We start from the raw sequence: 20,000 nt of genomic DNA, 5'->3' as shown, positions 1-20,000 counted from the left end.
ACACGTCATAAAGGCACAGACTACGAATATTCCTCGGGTGCGTGAGCTCGAGGAGACAATTTTGTGTCCACGTATGATGGCTACGAATACTTTTTCCCTTTAACTTTTTTTTTCTGATGCTCATGTTTTTAATGTTTTTTACAGCACAAAGAGGAGTAAGAGAATAAATTTATGCCAAAAAAAAAAGATAGGTCACCAACCTCGTTTAGGAGAAAACAGAAAGCAAACCGAGCTCGACCCCTCGACAACACGTCCCTGATAAATACATACTTTCATATTTCTTCGCGTTCACGTGCAACCCTAAACGAGACCTTCACTGCTACATATGATGGCGTTTTGCCCAGACAACCTTAAGTGGGACCAAAATCCGAAATTTACACCCCTAAGCGAGACGACAAGCATCCCTCTCATATACGAGGTGCACACCCCCGTGACCCATCACAACGAAGCGATTTACATCCAGTACACACACAGCCAATAACTCAGAGGTGTAAGGCTGTTGGATATGAAAACAGGAACCTAGCCATGAAAAATGTAACGACGTTTAAGTATAGTATCTAAGTGTTCAGCTGCCTTAGTCCACAAATATGAAAAAAATGGGTACCCAATGGGTACAGGAGTCCACGTTGCACGTATTTTGTCAGCTGTACACGTTTTTGCGATACTTTCGGGTTGCCGTATCTGGTTTGGAGACTATTCGTAAGATACTCGGTGTAGGGAAGTTATCATACTCTGGAACTGAGCTATGTGTGTCATGAATGGTTCATATCGACGCAAGGCCTTACGTAGATGGGTGTTGGACCTGCTTAGGACAAAGATTAAATCCGACCTTCCTGAGACTGGATGAATAGTTTGTTCGCTGGACGGGGTGTAAAAGAACACTGCTCCACATTGAAATTTATGAAAAGTAGAATTATTGGATGAAACATGTATTTGAAGAATGTTTGGTATATGGCAATATGCTTTTTAATTTCTGGTTCTGTCACTTAAGGCAAATAAATTGTCTCATAGAACAGGAACCAAAGTGTTTATTGATGTGCCAGAATTCACACAGTACAGGTAACATTGCGCAGTTAAAATCAATTCATGTGCAGCTGCCGAGCAAGTCCTACTAGTCAGCGTAAACTCCAAACCAAAAGCAAAAGAAACAAAAACAAAACAAAAACAAACTATATCGAAAAACTCCCAGGTCAAACTTTTACCTCTGCCCTGTTCAGGATATCAGGCTTTGTTCACGGATCTGGGACCGCTTCGGTGATCAAGCAACTCGTACCCGAAGTTAAGCCCTGTCGGATGGGGTTAGTACTTGGATGGGTGACCATCAGGTAGTGCCTCATGCAAAAATACTTTTCTTTTCGATCGCAATGCTCACAGCTCACGATATCGCAACAACTTTTCATTTCGCGAAACAAATTCATTTCAAAAGAGTATTTTAAAGCCGACTCGTATGCAAAATAATGACAGTTTGAACCGACATCGCTCATCATAATTAAAGTTGATTTACGTCAATACATGGATATGGTGCGATTTTTGTCGCATGAATGCTTTACGACTGGCCTTCTAAAGGAAACAACAACAACAATAATAATAATAATAATAATAATAATAATAATAATAATAATAATAATAATTTTATTCATTCAGTTCAATGAAAGGATACCAGAGGTTATCCCTATCGAGGGTATCCGCCCGCAGCCGGATGTAATTGACTGAGAATCGATTTTGATGAGGGAGGAAAACCAGAGTACCCGGAGAATAATCCTTGGGAGTCAGATTGAGATCGACTGAAACTCAGCCCACATACGACCCAAGGCCAGGGTTGAACCCGGGTCACAAAGGTGGAAAACGCGGTCAATGACCGCTAAACCACCCTGACTCCAACATTGTTTCGTTTGAATCAAACATCCAACTCACTTACGATTGTCGTGTACGTCAGAAAAAATGCCGAAGCTTTTGCCGCATGCAACCATGTACGTACCTCAGAAAAGATAATACGCTGCGACAATCGATGAATCGTAAGTTATGTCGCAGGCGTGTCAAGCTTGTCTCATGCGATAAAAAATCGTACCGTGTAAATCGACTGTTTAATAATTCCATCCATTTTCATGTGATTTATCACAGTCATCCGGAAAACGTACTCGCATGCTACTCCAGAGAAATGTAGAGGCCGCTACGAACGATGAAGGAAAAATCTCAAAAACGCTTGGAACGTCAGGAATGTGCTACGGACGGACTAATGTACAGGCAGGCGATAGCAGAGTCTAAGTTGCTATGGCAACGTAGACTCAAAAAACGAAGTGACTCTCACCAGGTCTTGAAGAAATTACCAAACATAGATGGCTGTAATTTTTTAATTCTTTTTTCCGCTAAAGTTGTAACATCAATAGTTGGTTACTAGTAGTAACCAAAGGTTAGGAACTGCAGGCGATAGAGCCGAAGGATTGGTAATAGTCTTATCAGAAGTGTGTTATAATGTTACACTTACATAGATTTGTGCTGTGCAGTTTAAGCCGCTCTGGGTGACATTAGGCGCGGTTACACACACCATGGTAAATTATCCCGCGGTGCCTAAACACTTGGGTTTTAGTATACCGTGTTAACCAGCGGTCAAACGTTACGAAGATTACCGAGACAAAAAAAAATCTAACGCAATTCATTGGCGGGAAATTTCATCACAACTTCAGCAGCATCGCGATTGGATCTTGTACCTCGACATCAGAATACCTTTCCTCCTTACCACGTTAAATGTCATAAGCACTTCGTCTGATCTTTTTTCATGTCCATGGAAATTTACCACGGGAAATTTACCTTGGGAAATGTCGGTCACACGTAATAAATGCAGTTTTCCGTGGTAAAAGGGTCATTTACCTCGGTAAAAGTGTCCCGTGTAACTGCACCTATTGTGTCCTATGCATTCCATTCATTCTTTGTGGAAGTCCAAAGGAATGCGCTAAAAGCGAGTTGGTATTTCCACGAATATGCGGGCTCCTCTTGGAAAACTACAGCTTTTGAAATAAATTCTTAGCAGCATAGACGATCGCTAGTGTGTCATACCTGGAAGTAGCTTTCCTGCTTTCAGTGTTTCTGAGAATTTGAATGAATTGTTTCCACTTCCCTTCCATTCCCAGCAACGTATTTGCGATTCACAGTCTTCATCCTCGAAAAAATAACTGGGGGGTAAGGCATCCCTCCTGTCTGCAAACTAACAAAATGTGAGGCACTTTAAGTTAGATTTGATATGTCTAAAAGCACAACATAATGCTTCTCAATGTAAAACATGCTTATGCATAGTCATCTGATAAACACTTATTAATACTTAACAAATAAAAACGAGATATAAGAAAAACATTTACCACGAATACTGAATCTCCTTTTTCTCATGCATACTGTCTTCCTCTAGCAATAAACGACTGAACAAGTAATCATATGACACAATGAGGAGTTTCACTTACATAAACAAATAAGGTCTTTCTTGTTGGTCGGAATGCAGAGGTAAATACCCACAAGTCGCGATGTGTGTGTACACCAGACTGTTTCACTGAAATGTCAGACGATTTCCAATCCACTGGTATGGCCTTTTCAACTGGAATTTGAGTACGAAGCTCAGCTAAAATACCTAGATTTAAGAAGAAGAGAAAATCCAACTTGTTCCCTGCAATGGTCCTGTTTTATTCAAACCAACTACTTTATCTAGTGAAAAAGCCCGGCCTATCAATTAAGAGCTTTAAAATACAACAAGAGTTCGACTTATAAATTTTTTAACAACGTGGTTGAATTATGTAATAGGACATAATCCCTAAACAAAACTTTACTTCAAAAGAGAAGGGTGAATTCCCTTACAGAGAACTGTCACGAGTGACATACAACAACAACAAGGCAAGAAGACTTAAAAAAGCAAAGACATTTTTTCCTCCATCTGTTTTAATACCAGTGTCCTCAATGTTGAATATGACCCGAGACAGATTGTTGTAGAAGTTCTACACCATCACTTGCTTGAACTTTTGCTGCAAATGTCTCTTATCATCATGTTTACTGAGTCATTTGAGGATTCTAGGGTTGTGGGTATTTCTAAGCTAAACAGGAAGAACTCTGAGAAAGTGTTGCCTCGATTTGTGAATTTATTTCTACGTGTACCTTCATTTAGTTGGTTGCAACAATGCTGTTTGGTAGCAACAGCCCTTGATATGTGGTCATTGTTGTTTTTGACAAGGCTTCCCTCTAGCACCACACCTAGAGAAGGATGCAACTTGCAAAAAGAAATTGTTGGCTGAGCTTTTCTGCTTCCTCTCAAAGCTAAAACACTTTCATTTGCTGTGTGCAGTTGACGTGGGATGCTTGTGCTGCCCATAGCCAGATGGAAAGCAAGTGTATAATCCAGACCTTTTACCACCTCAGGTAGACTAGAATCAAAGTGGCTGTCTCTCAGGATCAAAACATAACTCTTTCGATGAACACCCTCTCTGATTTGTCCAGCTTTCAACATTATACACGCATTTCTAGCAAATGCCCCCTTTCCAGTGGAGGAAATGCTCTGTTGGGTGGTTGCTTTCATTTGTTCTGTTTGGAGGAAAGGATTGAGTGTTACATTTAACCATAATATTTCAGGGTGAATAACTATGCAAGTGCAAAATGGGTAAAAGCTGATTTGATCACCTTTAGAATATAGTTTTGAAATGTTATCCTCAGAAGTGGACCTTGACAATGTCTGATAACCAAGTGAATCAATCGATGATGTCTCCACATCCGCAAAGTAGTCAGTGTCAGAGTTATTTTCACTGCTGTCATCACTGCTTTTTTCTTCTGAGCGACCTGTTAGTAGGAGAGCGAAGTGAGTGGAGACCCCTAAGCAAATCATCACAAGGTTTTTAAAGATGAAAATTAATTGATACATAAAGAGTGCATAAAGAAACCACAGTTTTCAAACATGTAATGACAAGATATTTTATTTTAATTATTAAAGGACACCTTCGACTTTACAGCAAGTTAGTGCTAAATTGTAAATGAGATATTGCCAATGCCATAAAATTATTGCTCTGTCGAGACAAAAAGATGAAACCGTTCAAGCAATTGAAAAACTTATTTGGGAATCGTCTGTTTGTGTATTAACTTTTCATCTGTCCTGTCAATTGGACCTGATGCACTGTCACCATAACTCACCAGGTGTCCCACACATTTCAAGAAGATAATTACCCGATTAAGTACCGGTAGATCATACTGCCTTAACGCACCAACTGTAGCTGGCAATTGTTTAAAACTACATGTACAAAAACAACTGTCGACAAAGTTGGTTGCTTGTCCTCAAATTGAAGACATTGCTGCAGATAGCAAAACTGATAATGCACACAGTAAAATCTGACGTTCTTGCCTTGGCATTGCATGTCCAGTGGATCCAGAACCTGCGCAAGATCACTGTCAAATCCAAAGAACCCATACTCTTCCAACAAAATTGCAAACCACAACGCTTGCTTTGCAGGATCATGGACAAGTTGTCGTGCCATGTCATGCATCTCATCAACATACTGGAAATGTGTCATGCCAAGACATTGTCCTGTTTGAGTCACGACTCTCACTGGCACATCACGAGGCTGATCGCTAGCTGCAAAAAGGTTTCAAAAGAATTCATGATGCTACAACATGGCATTCCCAAGTGAAAGTTCACTTGAGAGAACAAGAATACATGTATACACACTGTATCTTTTACTAACTGAGTTTGACGTCTGCATTGTAGGTGACAGACCCAGTGTTTTTTACATTGAATTATGGCCCATAAGTGCAAGGCACACAGACTATAAGTCAACAGGGGAAAAAGCAAGGATTCATAAACTACATTTTGGACCGAGGGAATGAGATTAGTAAGACATTTATTAGATCTCTGAGGCCATCAGACTGTGTGTGGGGAAAGAAGATTAGTTGAAGCCAAGTGGAATGTTCACCAAATGTCAAAACGTCAAACTCTGAAAAATGAAGAATGTTATGGGCTTCTCGAAATAGTAGCTAGCTGCTTGATGGATTCAATGGTTTCACAAAATTATTTCACATATTAACAACATGAAAAATGTGCTACAAATTATTGCATCAAAACTGTAGTGGGATGGGAAGTGGGCTGAACTTTAGAATACAGCATTCTAAATTAGCCAAACCTAGTCTGCGTACTGTCTGAGAAATGATTTAATCATAATCACACTTTGCATTCAATCAAGAAGTGCTGTTAGTAAAATATATAATTTGCACAAAACATGTCATAGGTAGGAGAGATCAAAGTGACCTTGGATAAGGGCTGCTTGAACATTTGCTTTTAAAGTAATGATACATGCAGACAACAAAATGCAATATTATTTAATTTCAATGAAATTGTATTTCAAACAATAGTCATTTTGCTTACAAGGAACAGATCCTGATAAGGTAAAAGGGTTCAGTTTGTGCACTGGAACCGTGGCAACTCCATCAAACTCTGCCACTACTGATGAAACATCCTCTGACAACAGCTCATTTAATGATATGTAGAATGGATATCCACCCTGTTATTAAATTAACAACAAAGTTGATTAAAACTGTGAACAGAAAATATTATCATTGCTGTTAGAAGTGTCTTCCTAGACAACATGAACAATGGAAAATCAGTTCCTGTGATAAAACACTTTAAGTTACAAACTCTGTACAGTGTCATAGAACCTACAGCCTGTTGACAAAGGGTGGTATATTCAGTCCCTAATTTAGTGATCTTGCATTTGAAATGTAACCTATCCGTAAATGTTCAGAGACATCAGCTCTTGTAAATCCTAACTCTAAAATTCGAAGGATACACTAACTCTCATAAAGATAAAAATGATGCAAAATTGGATTATCAGGTATGTACCTTTAAGGTACAAATTCCCTTGAAATTGTTCTACTATCAAACTTTTTTTGAAACTTGACATAATTAACATTCATGATATGAACATTGAAAAAATGCAATAAAAAAATGGGGTCACCATGCTTGTTTATGCTTGTTTTTACTGATTGCACGTTAAAAATTCGAATCACCTCCAAAAAGAATTATTAGTCATGGTTACTTGAAAGCCACAAAATTTTATTTTGAAAATAAAGCTTCTTTTATTCACATAAGCAGTATTGCTTCATTTATGCCGTTTTTGATTGCCTGGTTGTGGGAATAGTGCACTCTTTGGGACAGTTCCGTCCGTGGTTAGCTTGAAGTCCTTGACTATGTTGACCAAAATACACCCAGTACAGAACTGTTTTCTAAAAAAAATTCATGTTCTACTATCAACCTTGTTTTCTTCTTCAAATATGTTCTTTATTTGAATGTTCTTAGCAAATACCTGAAAAAAAATATCAGGGGTCACCATGCTCATTTGAGAGAAAAGGAGCATTTATTTCGCTATTGGGCTTAGTTTGAGGGAAATCATTTTGTACGCACACGTGCTCATTTGAGCGAGCTGACGCGAAAATCGTGCACAGCAGGGAAGCACCATGCAATTCTAAGGAATTACCTTAAGAGATTTACCTTAAGTGAGCCTGATGGAGGACAGATGTCTTCTACCACTACAACAAAGTAATAGTATGACAAATAATAATATATCATCAATAAATTTGTTGGAAGTGATTATAATTATCAAATGTACTGCAGTAGGACTCTAAAAATGGTTTATTCGCTACAAAAAACTTAACTGCATTTCTCAGTCTGATTGGTTGTCAGGAAGTCCAAAACATTGTGCACTCCCATGATCATAGAATAACTAAATGATAATTAAGAGCATTACATTGTAAATTGTGAACTTAGAGCTCCTAGAGGCAAGTGTCTTATCTCTACGCAAGGCTTTCATTAGCAATCACTGAAAAAAGATTCTGCAATGCTTGATCTTTAATACTTTTAAAAGTGTTGTCCTCCATCTCCACAAGTATGATCTTTACATTCTACACTAGGATGATATAATAACCTGATTTGGGTGAGGTTCGTAAAATGGCATTTCTGGTAAAAATCTTGTCTGGTGCTCTACCACAATGGTATCTAGAGCTCCAGCTGTTTCTGCCCCGTAATTGAGATAGCAGACTTCACATTTCACAATAATATGTTAGATCACTACTCATCATTCTCTGATGTAATATTCCACAAGGAACCTTCAATCAATTTAAAATCAAAATAGACAATGTGTGGTTCCAGAAAATATCCATACCCCAAACACGGAAGATCATTGGAAATTCCGAGGGAGAGGGGGGTTTAAAGGGCAGTAATTTCCTAGGGGTAGGGGGGTTTCGTGGGAAACTACTTTTCCAAAGGGTCATGAACCACGTACAAAACATTGAAAGCAACATACGATCTGAAGCACAAAAACATACTTACGTGCGTTGTTTTGAAACAAAAGTCAGTTTTGAGATAAAGTTAACGTTATTAGCTTCAATGTTTCTGTTTTTCTTTGAGTTAGCCAGCGCTACAATCTCCTGAAGCTAAGAACAATGTGTCTTTCATTTGTAACGGATGCAAAACATTTAAAATGGCGATCTCAACTGGAGTCTTGTCCCCAGACTTCCAACTTTGTCTCGTTTTCGTCCAACCAACACTTCTGTTCACTTAGTATCGCTTTTCACTACGTTCACATGCAGTAAACACATTTTTGATAGGATTCTTGCAATTGTTTTATTGGGGGTAGTAACTCATTAAAAATACGATGAGACGCAAGTTCCCACCATCTCAACGCTTGCGTGCAACAAAATTTTCTTTTTGTGGGTGACATTTAGACCACGGACAGGAACCGGGAGTCAACTTTTCTCTTCTTTGAGTAAACGATCGCGGCCTCGTGAGAAGAGATTGTTGAGGTTTTACAAACAGGGTTTTACTACTTATTGGAGGAAGTAATTAAGTCGCGCCAAAAACAATAACAGCCACCCTCTAGATTCCGTCCGAGGCTCAAAGGCAAGCAACAAATTTCTGTGGGGCTGGGTGTCGTTTACCAGCAAGAATGACTGCTGGAGAGTCAGTAAATTTTATAAGACTGCACGTAAATCGCCATAACTAAGATTACAAATATGATGGATTATTTTGCCGTCAATAATATTCTTCGTACAACAATTGCCTTTGTGACGACGTTCATGAAACCTACCTGTGTGTTAGTGAATTTTTTGGTCCTTAAATAAGAATCAACGCGAAGAAACTGACAAAATGTGTAGACTAAGAAACCTTGTAAGTTTCTGTTTTATTTACTATCGTTTGCGAAGTTGTTTAAGCGAGTGAAACATTCTCATCGAAGTTTGCACAAAAACGTGAAACCATCGACGTGCACCCCAAATGCTTAATAAAGCTTATAATCTTACATAAAAACAACACAAACATAATTTGCAAAGTTGATGGCGAAGAAGCTATTAAAAAGTCTAGCTGGATAATGAGTTTAACAAAGCGTTATATTTTTATTAAAGTTACCTAGTAACTTAAATGTTTACACTGTTGTCATAAAATTCTACCGTATTTATGTAACTAATTCACTTTCTTTTTTATAAGTACAAAAATTCTGGAAATTCCTGAGGGGAGTGGGGGTCATCAAAGACCCTCTGGAACGGAAAATCCTGGGGGGAAGGGGGGTGCAAATCAAAAAGTCTTCCATGGTAGGGGTATGGATATTTTCTGGAAACAAACAATACTTACACCCAAATAGGTCCAGGTTTTCAGGTATTTCATCCAATATTCCATTTTCAAGTACTGAATCCACTGCAGATGTGTCAAACGTCTAGTGACAAAATAAATACAGTAGTGTTAAATGTAGGTATACTAAACAAAGAATGAATAAAAATTAATGTACACAGGTCCAGAAAGTAAACATTCTTGAATGCGCATTTGCTTCACCACATTCATGAATTATAGTCCTAATCCCTGTCAAAAATGGTAACATTGAGAGCTGCTGTAAAAGCAAGTTCTCATAATTCATCATGTCAAGTTTTTACCTGCCCATGCAAGGCAGCATCAGGAGATACATTTAAGACACCATCCACATTTGGACTGGTTGAAAGCTCATGAGGGCTGGTCAAGCTACCTGGCTCAGCAGACACAGGTAAGTCTAAAAATAATCACATGCATAAATATTAAATTCTTCAATGTCTGTTGCAAAAATTCATGTATTTTCCATGGGTAAGCATCACGCTATACTTGGTATTTGGACCTGACAACTTTTTATACCATTTCTCAATTTGTGGCATTCACTTCATACCAACCAGTATGAAATCTCGGTTACTTTACTCCAAGGTGATTTCTTCCTAGGTTGTTGAATCCATCCTTACATGGGATTCAGGAGTGTCAAATCAAGGTAGCGTAATATAATACACTGAAATCAACATGGCTGGTCAGCTCCCTCCTGTATGTCTCCAATTTATATGGGAAATGTTTTCTATTCAGCTAAGCACAGCAACAGAGAATAGAACAAGACTTAAAAGGGGCACTGCCATGCTAAAATTGCCATTTTTAGGTCAAACCTGGGAAAAAATCTAAACAATATAGTACTTTAGCTCACACGTACAACAATGCTGACAACCAAATGACAAGATATAAAATATATTTACTATATAAACACCAATGAAATACCAAGGGAGCTTTCGTGCGAAAACATGATATGTTCACACGTGAAAATAAACATGGTATTTTCACATGTGAAAAGATCACTGTTGCTAATTGGTTACACATGAAAATGGCGCCTATCGATGCCTTTCATAAAATGATTTAGTATTTCTTTGGAGTTTACATAATAAATAGAATATTGCATGACCGCTTGGAAATATGAAATTTCTCTTCTCGTGTTGAAAAATATTTCAGTGGTTCGCTGCACTCACTTGTGAAATATTTTTCAACACTCGCAGAGAAATTTCGTACATGTATCTCCAAGTGGCCAGGTAATATCCTCTATTTATTACACAAAAAGCTATTTGTATTTAATTTCTGGCGACTTTCTGCGGATACCATCTCCAAACTTCAAGTTTCATTTCCATCCTCTCCATCCATGGATGCAAGTAACAAAGAATATAGCTTCTCAGTGCACTTCAGTTGTATATATTGGCAACAAAACTAGACATTTTTTGGTCTTGATCAATGCAAAGACGTATTTTAGTGCATGCGTACATTTCTAAGTTTGAATAGAATGTCCCTTAAAGTATGTGGGAAGTTACAGCTGATACAAATGTAATCTTTCCATCATCAGCACTAATACACATCTCACCAGTAACTGCTACTGTGATATTAAATCCTTTCAATTCTTAAAATTTTAATACTCTTAGTACTAAAAACTGTCACCAGGTTGCTTTGTACCATTGCTTATTGTTTCAGGCCAAGCCCCAGTTATTCCTTGGTATTCTGTGTTCAGTCGATCCAGCATCTGCACAAAGTGACTGTCAGTTCCAAAGAACCCATACTCTTCCAACAACATTTCAAACCACGATCTTCGCTTTGCAGGATCATGGACAAGTTGTTGTGCCACCTCACGCATATGTTCAACATAATGAAAACATGTCGTGCAGAGATGTAATTGGCCACTTTGAGTTGTGACTGTCACTGACACATCACCAGACTGATCGCTAGCTGCAAAAAAGTTTTAAAAAGAACTCTTGAAAGATGATAACATCTACTACTTGGGAAAACCATGCAGGCTTAATGAAAACTGTGTTGAACCGTTTTTCCATTTCAACGCATTTTGGAACATCCGAATGCACTAAAGATCACTTATAATACATTTAAAAACATTGACAAAGTTCCTGAACGAAAGATCATTTTCAATCAATTGCAATGCGTTTTCAACCGTCACAATGCATTTCAGTGCACCAGAACTTTGGAAATGTCGGTGTAATCAACATACGAAAGACTCCTCGCTGCCAAGATACAAATTTAATACACGCAAAACTGACAACAGCACCAACTTAAGGCAAGTACGCCAAAATGCAAACATAGATTGTTCTTCCAATGTGAAGCAATAAAATAATGCTTGACTAAAAGATTTCTTTCGTCTGCTGTACTCAGGCTCCCAAAAAAATCGGTATCAGTAAAGGCAACAAACCACATGACTCTGAAATTGTTGTTTCACTCCGAAATATTTGATCTTACATAAAACAATATTTACCATAGCTTTCCTTGAATGAAAATTAATCTAAAAAATACAAGACTAATGAAGCCTGCAGTAAGATAAAACAAAACAGATTCATTGACTTTCGACACAATTGATACATGTATGGTCAAAGGTGCACAAATTTTTCTATGAAGTGAACTGATGGGAAAACTCGATCATTCCATGTAAGTTTTTGGGGGCATTAAGTGGAAAATACCCTGTCCAACTACCGGTAGTTTCCGAGTTAATACATGTCAGAGGGCTAATTAAATATTCAAGTTGAAATCAACAACACGGACACAGTGCGACTGATTGATGAAACCACAAAGCTTACAACGCTAGGTTAATTAACACTTTTTTTAAAAGAATGCAAAATAATTTAACAAAGAAACTTCAATGTCTTGTCACACTTTGACGAACGCAAAAAATGATGGAAACCTACAAGAAGATAAAACCCGTAAAATAGCTAGACCTGACAAGACGTGTGAAAAAGTAATCACGCAAAAACTCCTTTGTTTCATCCACTCAAGAGTCTGGAAAAGTGTCTCGAAATTTTCTCGAAAGCCCTCGAATGTCTCAAAACTAGACTCAAGTCTTGATCCGCGAAGTTTTCAAGAATCAAGGATCGAGAATCAAGTTTCGAGGGACTGTCAACTTACTTTTGCACAGTACTGTAGTATGCACACTGTCTGAGAGATGAATGATTTAATCTTAATTACACTTTACATTCAATCAATCAGTGCTGTTAGTAAAATATAACCAAGTACAAACATGTCATAGGTTTACAAGAGAGATCAATTATTATTGAAAATGACCTTGGATAAGGGCTGCTCTGACATTTTCTGTAAAATATATGATGATAGACAACAAAATGTAATATTGTTTAAATTCGATGAAATCGTCTTTCAAGCAATAGTCATTTTGCTTACGAGGAACAGATCCTGATAAGGTAAAAGGGTTCAGTTTGTGCACTTGAACTGTGGCAACTCCATGAAACTCTGCCATTCCTGATGAAACATCCTCTGATAACGGCTCAGGAAATGATATGTGGAATGTATATCCACCCTGTTATTAAAAATTAACAACAAAGTTGATTAAAATTACACAAAGTATTATCATTGCCGTTACAAGTGTCTTTCTACTTTTTAGACAACATGAACAATGGAAAATCAGTTCCTGTGTTAAAACACTTTAAGATACAAACTCTGTAAAGCGTCACAGAACCTACACCCTGTTGACAAAGGGTGGTATATTCAGTCCCTAAGCTAAGTGATCTTGCATTTGAAATGTAAATGTACTATCCATAAATATTCATGCAGAGACATCTGCTCTTCTAAATCCTAAATCTAAAATTCGAAGGATAATTATATAACTCTTATAAAGATAAAAAATGATACAAATTTGGATTTGATTTACTTCTTCATTTACTGGTATGTACATGTACCTTTAGGAGATTTACCTTAACTGGGCCTGATGCAGGACAGATGTCTTCTGCCACTACAACAAAGCAATATGTAGTATCACTGATGAGTTACAAAAAATTATCATCAATAAACTTGTTGGAAGTGATTGTAATTATCACATGTACTGCAGTAGGACTCTAAAAATGCTTCATTGGCTACAAAAAACTTAACTGCACTTCTCAGTCTGATTGGTTGTCAGAAGTCGAAAACATTGTGTACTCCCATGATCACAGAATGGCTATAATTTTATGATAAGTAAGAGCACTACATTTGTAAATTGTGAACTTGGAGCTCCTAGAGGCGAGTGTCTCATCTCTCACAAGGCTTTCATTAGCAATCATTGAAAAAAAGATTCTGCAATGTGTTGTCCTCCATCTCCACAAGGATGATCTTTACATTCTACAGTCTAGTATGATATAATAACCCGATTTGAGTGAGGTTCATAAAACAGCATTTCTGGTGAAAAATCTTGTCTGGTGCTCTTCGACAATGGTATCTAGAGCTCCAGGTCAGTATTTAAATGGGAAATGTTTTCTATTCAGCTAATGCTAACACTGTGATAGAGAATAGAACAATTAAGACTTAAGTACATGTATGAGGGAAGTTACAGCTGATCATCTTTCCATCATAAGCAATGAACCGTAAACACTGGCGTATAAGCCGCACCTTTTTGCTCAAAAATTTCGGATCAAATCAGGGATGCGGCTTATCTGCGAGAAGATCTAGACACGATGCCGTAAATTTGCATAAATTAACAAGTTTAGCGAAAATTCTTAAGTCTGTATAGACCTGTACGTGCAGCAAATTAATAAGAACTTCATAAAACTATACCACATTACGAATTGATCATTGCTTTTGCGAGTTTGGTGGCTCCTAAAAGAGCTGTTCTTGTTTCAGCTTACACAATGATTAAACCTTCTAAGCCAAAAACGAAGCAAAACGTTAGTCATGCATGGTGTTGGTGGACGTAAATTCTAATGAGAAATGGACAGGAATGAAGACTACTGGATTAAAAATGCAAGAGATCAAATTTATGTCCTAGTCAGATTTTCATACTATTAGAGAGTCAAAATTATAGGAAAGAGTTTTAGTATTTTCTGTTTTAAATGTTAGTGAGTTAATACGCGGGTTGACATGTGCAAGAAACTTGAAGAAACAGTGCATTTACATGTAAGACATCTTTGTCAAGACTCCACTTTTGATTTATTTTAATTTCTTTCAATTTTTTTTTTCCAAAATCTAAGTTGCTAAACTCGGGGTGCGGCTTATCTGCGTGTGCGGCTTATACGCTGGTGTTTACGGTTTTACACATCTCACCATGCAGTAACTGCCACTGTGATAATCCTTTTACTTCGTGATGCTACCGAAATCACAAATATAAAACTGTTTGCACCCCGAAAAAAAATTATGGATTGCATTTGAATTTTCAACTTGCTCACATGACCATTTGGAGTGCCAGATTTGTCATGTGAGAAGTTGTGTCATGTCCCACCTTCGATGCTCCGCAACGACCAATAACGACAAATAAGAAGCGATGTCTTGAATGTTTTCTTTTAATTTATTTTCAACATTACATTTGAAATCGTTTTGATTACTGAATTAAAATAGTTTATTTGATCTCCTATGTTGACGTTCATACTTCCCAGAGAATTCGTCTTCAAATTTACCTCAACCAACACAACAACTAGGGATAAAAACTCAACTTATCATTGGAGTGAGATCAGTGAACAATTGTTGATACTATAACTAGTAACCATACAACTTTGCTTTAGAAGCATGAAATTTGAAACAAAGCATATTTGCATGTTTACATCAAACTGATTCCCAAGCATATGACATTTTTATTTTATTTTTGGCCAAGCACGCAAGCCTTTACACTACCTGGAAGTATCCAGCTTTGCCATATAAGTTACCGAAGGCCTGCTTTTTGGGGTCTTATGCATTTTATGCATACAGACCCCTAAGTCAGAGGCAGATCTTTGTCAGTCAGTCAGTTTGTCACTTTGAGGACGAGATGACATGTGACAGATCTCTGAGAGTATAAATAGCCAGTGGCATGTAGACCGGGTACTAGTAATTGTAAGGGGTGCTTTCCATTATGCCAAAGATTCCGGAAATTTCGGTCAGAAATCAAATGGAAAGGTCCGTTTTGGTTTCTTCCAACCAATTAGTTGTAACTGTTCAAGGTACGTTATTTCTGTTTCAAAATTGCTCTGTCATGCTGTTTATGATTGGTTTTCTTTCTTTCATTTTGAAAATTAATTACACTTTCCTGCCTTGTTTGTTCTTTAAATTGTTTTTTTAATTCAGGTGTCACGTGAGTGGACTTTCCTCAGCGATATCGATACAGGAGTTGTTTACTCACGCAAGCCAACATATCTAGACTCGGCTTGTGTTTAGTGCTGACTGCACTGAAGCTAAGACGCTTTCGCATTTATTGGCTTGAAATCCGGTGTGGGTTTCACCACATATCTCACAACTATCTCACAAGTACATGTATCTCACAAGGCAGTATTTATCGGCTTGAACTATCAGTGTGGGTTACACTTCAAACTGAAAGAGTTATTGTACTCTAAAAAATACTTGCATTGAATAAGAGTCTTGCACTCTATTTCGTACTCTTACTGTTGTCTGCTACTAGCCGCCAGCATGGGAACAACGATCGAACAATACCGATCAAGGATCAGCTGTCATAACAATTTTGTCAAAGCCAAGGATGCTTTCTCACTTGTGCATATGATACTTATGATACTTATGTTTTACTTAAATGTGTTTTACTTGCCAACATTAAAACAAGTTGTGGAATGAGGTGATGTTTTGGTTTACACAAATTATGTGCTATAATGTTTACATCCCATTGCTTATAAGGCAAGCGAATGATGTGGAGGAAAATCCAGGTCCTACGATATTTGATATCATTGATCCGACAGCCACTGTGTGACAAAGATTAAAAGCATTATTTGCATAATTATCAAAAACTAATTTTCTTTGAATTGGAGGTAGCTGGCATAAATCACCAAGAGCTCGCAATAATTATACTTATACCACTGCAGCAAAAGCTGTGAGTTGTTAATATCAAATATCTCTTTTTTTGAGTCGTTGATGAATATGGAGGAGAGTAGTGTTACCACCCACTGATATCTCATCTATTAAATCAATGATATCAAATATTGTAGGACCTGGATTTTCCCCCACATCATCACCTGTATTTTTAGGTATTGCGGATGCTGTGTGTGCCATCAACGTTTATTGCTGCTACTCCTGTAGATGCTGCTACTAAGACTGTTGGTTTCCCAGGATTCATTAGAATATGTCTATAGGTTTTTACTACAGAGTGGTAGATTGTTTTGATCGAATGACTTTTCCCAGCACCACCACCACCAGTTATAAACAAATAAACTGGTTCAACATTTTGTGACTTCATGTAGGCTGTTGAGGTTTTTCATTTTACCGTATTTACCCGTGTATAAGTCGATCCTGTGTATAAGTCGACCCCCATTTTTGATGGCAAAATAAGCAATTTCTTAATTTCTTTGTTAAATGGTCATGGGACACTTAATGAGTCCCTAAGGGTCAGTGACATAAAAAAGGGGGAAAGCCCCCCACCCTTTGCAAGGCTTGTGAAACTAGAAAGAAGGAGGAACACAAATTCTCCTTTTATCTATTTATTTTTTAAGTCAATTATAATTATTATGTTAATCACTATTTTGTGGCAAAAATAGCCTATGCCCCCTAGGGTAGCTGTGTCCCTAGGAGGACCCCCTAGAGAATGTAACATAGGGTGGACCAGACAAGGGGTGCCCCGTCTGGAAGGAGAATAGGTCAGATGGTGAGTTGTACCATCTTGGAGTAAGCAATACGGACCTATTTCCAAGGAGGGCTGTCCCACCTACCGTGGGGTAAAGTGCAGCCCAGGGTGCATTTCCCTGCTGCCAATAAGTAAGTAAGAAATATAAATGGACACTCCTAGTGTTGAATTTTCTAAATTTAGCTTTTTTTTTTTTTTTTTTTTTTTAGTTAACCGTGGTAACATGTGGGATAATATACCGTATTTACCCGTGTATAAGTCGACCCCCATTTTTGATGGCAAAAAAAGCAATTTCTTAGTTTCTTTGTTAAATGTTCATGGGACACTAATCTTGTATTCTTCGATTTCTGGAAATGTGGATACACAAAAAAATCAGGGCCTCAAGCGCTTTAATACCGTATTTACCCGTGTATAAGTCGACCTTTTATGGCCTCAAAAGAAGCTCCAAAAATCGCCCTCGACTTATACATGGGTCAAAGATTTCGAGCCAAGTTCCAGCTAAATAATTTATTCAAAATTAACATCATAATGTGGTCTTTGGGCATAACGAACGCAGTGGACAAAAGACTTCAAAATGAATGACGAAAGACTTCAAAATGAATGTAATTAAGCAATTCCAGTTGAAATGAAAAAGAATTTGTTTTACTTTAAATGTTGAAGATACTCACAAGCACAAATATGAAATAAACACTGGAAATTTTCGTTTTCCAAAGGTGGAAAGCTCTTAAAAACATTCTTGTTTCTTCAAATAAAACGCGATCCTTCAACGGCTTAGTAACCTGGCGCAATACCTCGTGGTTGCGTGCAAGCATGATCGTCACTCGTGCTGCCTGAAAATGCAGGTTGGTAATGATTGTTTTTTTATTCTTTATACAAACCTGGATGATTTAAATGCTTTTGCAAACTTTGTATTGTTTGGTTTATGAGTTTCGTTTCGTTTGCCATGTGAGAAATTATAAGTCAAGCACCAATTAAACCTTGCACATTTCGCATCGTTTTTGAAGTTATTTCCAAAGATTGACTCCTGCTTCTGTGATGTTGTGCTTATCCTCTAAAGCCCCTTATCCTTGAACAACGAAGCAGGTTAGTTTGAGGTTTACATGTTCGATTTTCAGAGAACTTTTTCGAAATTCAAGGACAAAATGCCACACCCCTTGTGAGATAACTTTAAGAATTCCTAGGAATTCCTAAGAATTTCCTAAGAATTCCTAGGAAAAAATTCCTAGGAATTCCTAAGAATTCCTAGGAATTCCTAGGAATCCAAGGTGTGAATTTTCACGGTAATTCGGACTGGGAATTCCTAGGAATTCCTAGGAATTCCAAGTTTACATAGAGCTGACTCGGAATTCCTAGGAATTCCTAAGAATTCCAACTCAAAGATACCCACCTTGAAATTTTCCCAAAATTTGCAGGAATTTCTGAGAATAACTTGGAATTTGTAGGATTTTTTAAGAATAGCTTGGAATTTTTTGGAAAATCTGAGAAAAACTGGGAATTTCTCATGATTTGTAGGCCAGACAAATTTTGTTGAAATGCACAGCTTTAAAATAACAAATAAAGTAATACTGAGGTCACATCAAACAGGTTTCAAATCAATAGTTTAATTACACTGGCTTTCATGAATGTTAAAATAAGAATAATTATCTTGTTTGTTTGTTTTTTTTTTTTACATCAAGTATCAAAAGTAAAACTGAAAACAGATATGAAGGTCAAATAAAACAAAACGAATACTATATTTCCTTGTTTAAAGAGAACTTTTTTAGATAATATATTTTTTTTTGGTTAATAATTTTCCATAAACCAAAAAATAAGAACATTTACATGTAGAACTGAAAAAAAAAAAAAAAAAAGGAAAAACAATACTGAAGTCCAATGGGACTTAGCTCTGCTTTTTCAAAAATTGTCCCCGGAGCTTTCGCTGTTGCCCTCGAATAAAATTGTCCACCGCTGCCCTCTTACACTCGTATCTCTTTTCCATAGCACCTAAAAATGAATAAATAAAGGTTGCAAATTAATAAGCACTTTGTTCAATGTTTTTAATTACACTTAAAGTGCTGATAATTATTGCTTGGTGGTATAATGACCTCCTTTCAGGAGTTTTTCAACCAGAAAGTATTTTTCTTTCACCTCTTATTTTGTTATCAAAATGAACTATCAGAATCATTCTGATAGTTCATTGGAACAATGGTACAACTTAAATTATTACTTTCAAACCAATCAGTTTCTCAAGACTCTACTTCCTATATATTCAGTGCAAAAGGGTTTTTTCCTTGGATTCACCTCACTCAAGCACAGAATTATTTTACTTCTCAGATTTCCAGAACACTTACACAACATAACTTTAACCTCCAACAAACCCTAACTTACAGTAGATCAAGTCCAGCTTCTCCCTGTCCAGAGCAATACCCTCACCACCAGATGCTGTTACTCTTCCCTTGAGAGATGATAGTCTTACTTCATCAACAGTAAACATCTTGTAAAGTAAGACTTTCAATCCCTCGAGTGGCTTAGTTGTATTCTTTATCATGGCAAGATAAGTCAACTGTAAGAAAAAAAAATTCCACATCAGCGAGTTAGGCCTTTTGTCTGCTTGTTTATTTGTACACTGGTTCAATACAAATAAGAAATTTAGTCATTTCTCATTATGTACCTCAG

The 20,000-nt window shown here is 37.3% G+C and overlaps 2 protein-coding genes across 2 annotated transcripts in view; both read right to left on the bottom strand.

Moving 5' to 3' along the window:
* The window catches only part of LOC138022995 (uncharacterized), a 34,803-nt gene extending 19,362 nt beyond the window's left edge, over positions 1-15,441 (bottom strand). The window contains exons 1-13 of the mRNA XM_068870031.1: positions 15,419-15,441; positions 13,534-13,597; positions 13,004-13,139; positions 11,285-11,554; positions 9,934-10,046; positions 9,638-9,719; positions 7,505-7,542; positions 6,383-6,518; positions 5,366-5,596; positions 4,654-4,809; positions 4,135-4,557; positions 3,453-3,616; positions 3,055-3,202 (exon numbers count right to left, since the gene is read on the bottom strand). Coding sequence (XP_068726132.1) covers positions 3,055-3,202; positions 3,453-3,616; positions 4,135-4,557; positions 4,654-4,809; positions 5,366-5,596; positions 6,383-6,518; positions 7,505-7,542; positions 9,638-9,719; positions 9,934-10,046; positions 11,285-11,554; positions 13,004-13,139; positions 13,534-13,597; positions 15,419-15,441 — 1,984 coding nt within the window. The remainder of the gene's footprint in view (positions 1-3,054; positions 3,203-3,452; positions 3,617-4,134; positions 4,558-4,653; positions 4,810-5,365; positions 5,597-6,382; positions 6,519-7,504; positions 7,543-9,637; positions 9,720-9,933; positions 10,047-11,284; positions 11,555-13,003; positions 13,140-13,533; positions 13,598-15,418) is intronic.
* Positions 15,442-18,926: 3,485 nt separating this feature from the next.
* LOC138024341 (myosin-M heavy chain-like) overlaps positions 18,927-20,000 on the bottom strand; it is a 5,373-nt gene continuing 4,299 nt past the window's right edge. The window contains exons 8-10 of the mRNA XM_068871506.1: positions 19,996-20,000; positions 19,713-19,887; positions 18,927-19,328 (exon numbers count right to left, since the gene is read on the bottom strand). The exon at positions 19,996-20,000 is cut by the window's right edge and continues 55 nt beyond it. Coding sequence (XP_068727607.1) covers positions 19,225-19,328; positions 19,713-19,887; positions 19,996-20,000 — 284 coding nt within the window. The 3' untranslated portion in view covers positions 18,927-19,224. The remainder of the gene's footprint in view (positions 19,329-19,712; positions 19,888-19,995) is intronic.

Source organism: Montipora capricornis, chromosome 11 (genome assembly GCF_036669925.1).
Source record: "Montipora capricornis isolate CH-2021 chromosome 11, ASM3666992v2, whole genome shotgun sequence".
In the NCBI taxonomy this organism is placed as follows: Eukaryota; Metazoa; Cnidaria; class Anthozoa; order Scleractinia; family Acroporidae; genus Montipora; species Montipora capricornis.
The sequence above is the reverse complement of the archived record's forward strand: the minus strand, read 5'-3'. Positions and strand labels throughout refer to the sequence as shown.